At 45.2% G+C, this 9,358-nt stretch overlaps 1 protein-coding gene across 1 annotated transcript in view; it reads left to right on the top strand.

Moving 5' to 3' along the window:
• Window positions 1-2,308: 2,308 nt before the first annotated feature.
• LOC138956737 (chymotrypsinogen 2-like) overlaps window positions 2,309-9,358 on the top strand; it is an 11,357-nt gene continuing 4,307 nt past the window's right edge. The window contains exons 1-5 of the mRNA XM_070328015.1: window positions 2,309-2,557; window positions 5,676-5,825; window positions 6,620-6,711; window positions 7,288-7,385; window positions 8,395-8,512. Of these exons, the coding sequence (XP_070184116.1) occupies window positions 2,500-2,557; window positions 5,676-5,825; window positions 6,620-6,711; window positions 7,288-7,385; window positions 8,395-8,512 (516 nt within the window). The 5' untranslated portion in view covers window positions 2,309-2,499. The remainder of the gene's footprint in view (window positions 2,558-5,675; window positions 5,826-6,619; window positions 6,712-7,287; window positions 7,386-8,394; window positions 8,513-9,358) is intronic.

Here is a 9,358-nt window from a genome sequence, read left to right as displayed (position 1 = left end):
ATTGGCCACTAAAGAAACCAATTCAGAGAGAATTGTTTTTACAGTTTTAACTCGAGCCGACATAATACATAGTGTATAGAGGAATATTGTATTGCTAATTAAGACATCTTAACGCTGGCTCTGTGCACGAGATAAGCCTATGTGCTATCGGAAAACCTACACGTCTGCTCCCTTTCAAAGCGGTCCACGTTACACTACTCATCCGACGCGGAACCATGCCTGCTGAAAGCCCTGATACTGCACGTCATAAAGCTTCTTAGGAAGAAAGAAATGTGTGTCATGGGTGAAGAAGAAGAAGAAGAAGAAGAAGAAGAAGAAGAACAACAACAACAACAACAACAACAACAACAATAGCAACAACAACAACGGAGAAGAAGAAGAAGAAGAAGAAGAAGAAGAAGAAGAAGAAGAAGAAGAAGAAGAAGAAGAAGAAGAAGAAGAAGAAGAAGAAGAAGGAGGAGGAGGACAACAACAACAACACAAACAACACAAACAACAACAACAACAACAACAAGTCGCGTAAGGCGAAAATACAACATTTAGTCAAGCTCAGTCGAACTCACAGAATGAACGCATTGCATTTTTTCCGCAAGACCTGTCCACCGCTCGTGGCAAAGGCAGTGACATTAACAATCCAGAAAAGCGCGGTAGCGGTTGCGCTGAGGAGGATAGCACGCTTTTCTATATCTCTATTCTTTTTAACTTTCTGAACGTGTTTTTAATCCAAACATATCATATCTATATGTTTTTGGAATCAGGAACGGACAAGGATTAAGATTAAATTGTTTTTAAATCGATTTCGGAAATTATATTTTAATCATAATTTTTATATTTTTAATTTTCAGAGCTTGTTTTTAATCCAAATATAACATACTTATATGTTTTTGGAATCAGAAAATAATGAAGACTACGATAAATGTAATTTTGGATCGTTTTATTAAAAAAAAATTAATTACAATTTTCAGATTTTTAATGACCAAAGTCATTGATTAATTGTTACACCTCCAAGCTGAAATGCAATACCGAAGTCTGGCCTTCGTCGAAGATTGCCTGGCCAAAATTTCAATCAATTTGATTGAAAAATGAGGGTGTGACAGTGCCGCCTCAATTTTTACAAAACGCCGGATATGACGTCATCAAAGACATTAATCCAAAAAATGAAAAAAACATCTGGGGATATCATACCCAGGAATTTGTATGTAAAATTTCATAAAGATCGGTCCAGTAGTTTACTCTGAATCGCTCTACACACACGCCCGCACAGACACACACACACACGCGCGCGCACAGACACACATACACACACACACACACACACACACACACACACACACACACACACACACACACACCACGACCCTCGTCTCGATTCCCCCCTCGATGTTAAAACATTTAGTCAAAACTTGACTAAATTACAAAAACGAGGAGAGGGAGACACAGAGAGAGAGAGAGAGAGAGAGAGAGAGAGAGAGAGAGAGAGAGAGAGAGAGAGAGAGAGAGAGAGAGAGTCTGAGTCTGAGTCTGAGTCTGAAGTTGTTCTGCCCGTGCGAAACAGGCCCACAGACCCCGGAGCACATCCTGCAGACCTGCCCGCTCCACCAGGAAGCCAGAACAGATCACTGGCCCCAAGGTGCCACACTGCAGGAGCAACTCTGGGGCACCAAAGACTCCCTGATCCTGACCACCAGCTTTATTCAAGCTACAAAACTTGAAGTCTGACCTGAGGCCAAAAATCTTGGAACGTTGAATAAAAAGAAGAAGTATTCGCTTAAACTTTGTACAGTTCATTGCGAAGGGGATCGAGGATGAAGGAGAAAGGGGACGATTCCGACATTTCAAAACAAAATTACAATGCTCATCGATAACTTCGATAACGGGTACTTCGCGACATGGTTTCCAGCAAGCCTGATCACACCAGGAAAAGTCCCAAAGTCACGCACAAATGTTTCTTTTCTGTCTGTGCCGAGCTTTTCAGCACACTCTTTCAAACTTCTTTCCGTTCTTTGCATGTCTTGATGTTGTCTGTCCATGGTCATGCCGACGTTGTCTAGTCGCTCTTGGATTCCTGCTCAGTACAACAACACGCACGAACGTACATAAGCTTACAGTGACTACACACACACACACGCGACAGTACACACACACACACACACACACAGTCATTCATTCCACGGATGTCGAAATGTTGAGAAGGTTCTGCAAATCTCCGTAACTATTGACTCGAACCAGTATCTGAGATAAGAATACAGCATGCTCAGTGTCTGTCTTCTTTTCTGTAGTCGTTTGAGAGCGGCGTGTCTTCTTTTTTCAAGCTTGAAAAGGCTGATTGACTTGGAACACACCGGAACAAGATCCGAGACCTTTATCATTGTGTTGTCCCAACCTGCTGTCTTGTCTTTACAGATAATGGAGTTGCAGTGACGGGAAAGAAAAGGTCACCAAGGTTACGCCAGGTATTGACTGGTCGAGGCGTCCCTTGTGTTGGAGAAAGTGTTCGACATGAAGCATATCTTTCTGTTTATTTTGTTCACAATTGTGCGTCGCCTTGATGCAAACGGTTGAGTATTATACATTGCTTTTATGGTGGTAATAATATTGTTAAAGGGTTCAATTTGAAAGTTAAATAATGCACTCAGTGGCAGTGTGATTATTTATTAGTATGTTACACATTCGCAGACACTTGCCCACCAACTGTACCACCGGCACGGTTGGCCTAGTGGTAAGGCGTCCGCCCCGTGATAGGGAGGTCGTGGGTTCGAACCCAGGCCGGGTCATACCTAAGACTTTAAAATTGGCAATCTAGTGGCTGCTCCGCCTGGCGTCTGGCATTATGGGGTTAGTGCCAGGACTGGTTGGTCCGGTGTCAGAATAATGTGACTGGGTGAGACATGAAGCCTGTGCTGCGACTTCTGTCTTGTGTGTGGCGCACGTTATATGTCAAAGCAGCACCGCCCTGATATGGCCCTTCGTGGTCGGCTGGGCGTTAAGCAAACAGACAAACAAACTAACTAACTGTACCTTCTTACACACACACATACACAAACACACACACACACACACACACACACAGACACACACAAGCGCACGCACACAATCAATTAAACCGCACTGTCACACACACTCTCTCTCACACACACACGCACACACGCACACACACAAACACACACACATACACACATTTATAGACACATGCGCGTACGCACTGACACGCACGTGCACTGACTCATATAAGCTCGCACCTTTCATAACAGTCTGTGTTTTACGTCATAAAAATAAGCTCAGTTGTGTCCCACCAGTACGTCGATGTTACCCTTTACTTCAGAAGTTTGTCATTTTTTCGATTTTTTCTCTCTGGACATTTGTTGTAGACGATTGCGCCATGGTAATACAATATTTTTGAGGCATTGGTGTTTATCAGTGATAGCTTCATTAGAACTACAGTCGAACCTCCCCTTAAGACCACCTGTCTAAGGAGACCACCCCAAAGTATCCCCAAGGGTTTGTACTATATAAATGACCTGTGTAAAGAGACCACCTGCCTGTCGAGACCAAAGACCACCCAATTTCGGTCCCAAACACGGTTTCAACCTGTCGTGGGAGAACACCCGAGGTCTTTTCCAAAACAAACCCATTTCACATGTACACTCTTCAAAAAAAGTTAAGGATCACTTTTTTACAAGCACGCCACACAAAACAGACAAGACCGAATTCTTTCATTTTTTTAAAATTATATAATTGAACAACCAAGGAGTAATGACAAACAAAGCAAAGATCGAACGCGGCAGCGACAATTTAGCTATAGTGTGTCAAACGTGACAACCCTCGAAAATGGAATTCACAACAATGTGAATCAGTGTCAATAACGCGTGTGCCCTCCCTTGTGTGCCAGGCATTCAACACATCGTTGGCGCATGGAGTGGATCAGGTTGCATATGAATGCTCTGGGAACTCCATTCCACTCCTGCTGGAGCCATTGCAGCAGTTGACCCAGATTGGCAGGAGGAGGGTGATGTTGCCGTACCCGATGACAAAGCTCGTCCCACATGTGCTCTATGGGGTTCAGCTCCGGGCTGTTGGCTGGCCACAGCATCCTGTTGACCCTGGCCTGCTGGATGAAGGTGTTTACAGCTGCAGAGCAATGGGGAGGTGCGTTGTCATCCTGAAGGATCGCACGAGGGCCGATCGCTTGGAGGGCTGGAACGACCAGGGGTTGCAGGATCTCATTCTGGTAGCGGACACCGGTCAAGTTGCCCACTACATGGTACAGAGGTATCCTTAGACGTGTGCTGATCCCTCCCCAGACCATCACAGAACCTCCGCCAAAACGCTGTCGTTCCAGAACAGCGCCTTCTGCGAAGCGCTCTCCGCGACGCCTCCACACTCGGATACGACCATTAGCAGATTCCAAGCAAAAGCGGCACTCATCTGTAAACAAAACCTGAGCCCACTGCTGACGTTGCCACCTCACATGTTGAGTGCACCAGGCTCGGCGAGCTGTTCGGTGATTAGCAGTCAGGGTTGTTCCTCGGACTGGACGCCTTGCACGCAAGCCAAAGTTGTGTAAGCGGTTTCGGATCGTCTGACCACTAACAACAGTGTTGGTGGTAGCTTGTAGGCGTTGCCTAATGTTGTTTGCCGTAGTCATTCTTTGTTGCATGGCCTGCCTCTGAATGAAGCGATCCTCTCTTTGTGTGGTGACTCTGGGCCGACCAGAACGTTGTCGCTCCTGCACTCGTCCAGTTGCGTGGAATCTCTGTTTTAGTCTGATGATGACTGCAAGCCTCTGGGCCACTTGCCTGGCAGCAACACTGTCTTGTAGCCATCCTATTGCCCTTCCTCTATCCAAATCGCTCAGTTTTCTTCGTGGGGGCATCTTGCTACTGTGCATAATTGTGTCAGCGTGTCACCCTTTAAACACAAGCTGGTGAGTTATGTTCATAGCCAGGACCCTGTTGTAGCACGGGCATCACAACCTTTTGCCCTGGCATGCGTTCCGCAAATTTCACGGGGCTATAAAAAACACCCTTTTTCTTCCAAAATGCAGAAGTTTTTGAGAAGTCCCACAAAGGGAAATAACTCTGCCTGCCAAACAAAATTCTAGGTCAAGACTCATTGTTCATTTGTTAATTCAAACACATTAATCTTTTAATTATTATGTCGATGTGTAATTTTTTGGCAATTTTTTATAATTAGATCCGTTTTTTCAACCGATCCTTGACTTTTTTTTAAGAGTGTACTTACAAACAAAGCAATTCGATCTTCGGCAAGGCCCCTCAGCTTGCTAGGTCGGGCACATTCAGTTCTTTTGCAGTGCATATTTCACACGTGCAATCGACTGGTGTCCACAGCGAAGTAAGTCTTTTTTAACGAATTTTAGGTGCCTATCTAGGGACCCACTAGCGCGTTGGGCTTCGCAAGGGGGAAGGTTTGCCTTGAAGTTAGTAGTTTGTATGAAGACCTTATTAACATGCCCTCCCGAGAGAAAAAAATATTTGATTTGAAAAATGCTAATGGTCTCCGTGTCTGGATCTCATATTTAGCTCAAAGCAAAAGTCACTGAATGGTCCAGTTTGAAAACAGACACGCAAAACAAAAAACCAAGGTGCCTCATCCATTGATTTGTAATGGCCAGAGGTATATTATCTACATAAGATGATGTGCTTGTGTAATGGCAGACTGTGAAAGCGTGCAGCACGGCACGTGCATCAACTCGGTGTACAACGCGTGTCTGGATGGCTACTACTACTCCATGAACGGCTGCGGCTTCCAGGAGATGTGCTGCATTCCGCCAAAGCGTCTCCCTCTGGAACCGCCCTTGGCACCGGGTCAGTCCACTGTCTTCGTGTCCTTGGATGTCTCTTTGTCAGGTGGCGTCCTTCTTTTGATGTGACGAGAGTTTTGTGAGATGATATATATATCCTTTTTATACATACAAGTTCCGGTGTACATGATTTGAGCTGATGCTAAGCTGATTTTGTAACCACGACCACGAGCGGAATCAACCTTGGATAATTATATATTTTGTACTCTGAGGTAAAACTCGTACTTGCCTTAGATTAATTAGTTAAAAGCGCCGACAAAAGGTAAGGGAAGGGAAGGATGGCTGACCTGCTAAAATCTCAGACAGTCCCTGCCGTTTTGTTGTCATGAACAATTCCAGAGTCAATAGGGCGAACGATTGGTCAGTGCAATAAAAAAAAAATATGCAGACGAATGGACTTTCATTCATTCAGCTTAAAAAGGGTAGATACCGCAGATACTAGGTTCCTTTCACATTTAAGTACATGTCACATGTTGAAGCTCTGAATTGTATTATTTTGTCATGCCACATATGATTTGACGTGCAAAGAACAGAGGCCGGAGTGATCTGCCAATTATAACCAAAAAGAAGAAAGTATTCAGAGCACAAGACACCACACCAGCGAGGTCGATCGAGCCAATCCCCTGATCATTATGGAACGACAGGCAAAAATGGAATATAATTATGCCTTGTATCAGAACTAGACAGCCTCATCGGGTTACCCTAGGGGTATAAATCGACTATCGCCCTCCTCTAATATAAAATGAATATATATAGACGTGTATCTCTTTCTTTTGCATGCAACGACTGTGACGGCAGGTCAGTGTGGCGTGACGTACCCCGACACTGCTGCAGCCACTAACCGCATTGTGGGAGGTACCCGGGCATACCGGGGGGAGTTTCCTTGGCAGGTACATCTGCAAGCTTCGTCACTCGAAAGTCATGGTCAAGAATCGATTTTTGTGTCCGACATATCCACACACATTCAAGCACGCGGAAACTCACACACATGGTGGGCTTATCGCAGTCATGACCGGATAGCCTTTTGACTTTGTATGCAAAACACATATCTTACCCTTATGACTTTCAAATATTCTCTTACTGTCTTTTTCTTAGTGGTACGTACGTACGTACGTACACACACACACACACACACGCACGCACGCACGCACGCACGCACGAACGCACGCACGCTCGCTCACCGCGCACACACACACACACATACACACATACACACACACACACACATACACACACATACACACACACATACACACACATACACACACACACACACACATACATACGTACGTACGTACATACATACATACATACATACATACATACATACATACATACATACATACATACATACACACACACACACACACACACACACACACACACACACACACGTCGTCCATTTTACAAAGCGCTGCATGTGGTCAGACTTGCACAGTTTAAAAATGCCTGTTTTTTCCTGGCAGGTATCCTTGCGCTCTTACTCCAACCATGGTCACCACATGTGCGGCGGTGTCCTCATCAGTGACAAGTGGATTCTCACCGCCGCGCATTGCTTCGAGTCGTAAGTTGTGGATCAAATAACAACAAACGGGAACACAGTCACTTCAGAAGTGACAGGGTCGTCTTTAGTGTTGCCATGAGGCTGTGAACTTGCTGGTATCATATGTGTTTAACAAACGGTATACGATACCAACCAACTTGTCGTCCTTACTGTAAGGTCACTGCAATGTATATGTATGCTGGGCCTGCGTTGGTGTCCTAATGTAATTTTAAAACACTTCTGCCATTATCAATTCAAATATGTTTAACTGAGTGAGCATGCTAATTAGTTTTGCCAATGTCAACAGTGTACCTGGATATATTATTGTAAAGCCTTCAAATCCAAAAACAAACAGACTGCCAACCTTCAAAAATTCAGAATCAAAAAACAAGAAAGGTAGGTTGTTGGAACGTTTGTTATTGACAAAACAATACATTCACACATATTTCATGTGAAATATGCCATCTTCATCATTTTGCTCCAAACTATCAAGATAAATTTTGTGTGAATATTTGTTTGTCTGTTCACTAAGACCGTTGGGTCGAAATATCTGTGAATGTATTGTTTTGTCAATAACAAACGTTCCAACAACCTACCTTTCTTGTTTTTTGATTTTGTAAAGCCTTCAGACTCGGTCGGTTATCCTTGTGCTAATTATTACCGAAGAACTTAGGCCTACATTCCAAACACTATTAGCTGTTGTGAAGTGAAGATGTTCCTGCTTTGTGACACTGCAATTATCACAATGAAATGGTCGATAATAATAAAATGGAACTCTTGGGAAGACTTCAAACAGCATGTTTGTTGGGATATTCCTTTCACCTTTCGATCAAGTAAGGAGACAAGAGGTCTGATAACGGGATCTTCTTTTCCCTCCGTCACAGGAACAAGAACCCAATTGTAAATAAAACAGTCAAAAAAAGAGGAACTTAATTTTTGAGACACTTCAAACGGCATGTTTGTTGGGATATTCCTTTCATCTCAGGAGACAAGAGATTTGTTGACGGAATTTGTTTTCACTCCGTCACAGGAACAAGAACCCGTTTGCATGGAACGGGATCCTCGGCGAGTTTGACCGCGGGTCAACGGACGGACACGAAAAGCTGGTCAAGGTGGACACGCTCATTGTCCACAGTGGCTTCAACCAGGTACAACTCTGCACAACTAACACAGGCACTGCAACACACTCTGGCAGGCTTGCGCAACTAACACAGGCACTGCAACACACTCTGGCAGGCTTGCGCAACTAACACAGGCACTGCAACACACTCTGGCAGGCTTGCTCAACTAACACAGGCACTGCAACACACTCTGGCAGGCTTGCACAACTAACACAGGCACTGCAACGCACTCTGGCAGGCTTGCGCAATTAACACAGGCACTGCAACACACTCTGGCAGGCTTGCACAACCAACACAGGCACTGCAGCACACTCTGGCAGGCTTGCGCAACTAACACAGGCACTGCAACACACTCTGGCAGGCTTGCACAACTAACACAGGCACTGCAGCACACTCTGGCAGGCTTGCGCAACTAACACAGGCACTGCAACACACTCTGGCAGGCTTGCGCAACTAACACAGGCACTGCAACACACTCTGGCAGGCTTGCTCGACTAACACAGGCACTGCAACACACTCTGGCAGGCTTGCACAACTAACACAGGCACTGCAACGCACTCTGGCAGGCTTGCGCAATTAACACAGGCACTGCAACACACTCTGGCAGGCTTGCACAACCAACACAGGCACTGCAACACACTCTGGCAGGCTTGCGCAACTAACACAGGCACTGCAACACACTCTGGCAGGCTTGCACAACTAACACAGGCACTGCAACACACTCTGGCAGGCTTGCACAACTAACACAGGCACTGCAACACACTCTGGCAGGCTTGCACAACTAACACAGGCACTGCAACACACTCTGGCGCGGCAGGCTTGCACAACTAACACAGGCACTGCAACACACTCTGGCGCGGCAGGCTTGCACAA

The sequence above is a fragment of the Littorina saxatilis genome, linkage group LG2, assembly GCF_037325665.1.
Source record: "Littorina saxatilis isolate snail1 linkage group LG2, US_GU_Lsax_2.0, whole genome shotgun sequence".
NCBI lineage: Eukaryota > Metazoa > Mollusca > Gastropoda > Littorinimorpha > Littorinidae > Littorina > Littorina saxatilis.
This window is presented reverse-complemented; position numbering and strand designations above follow the sequence as displayed.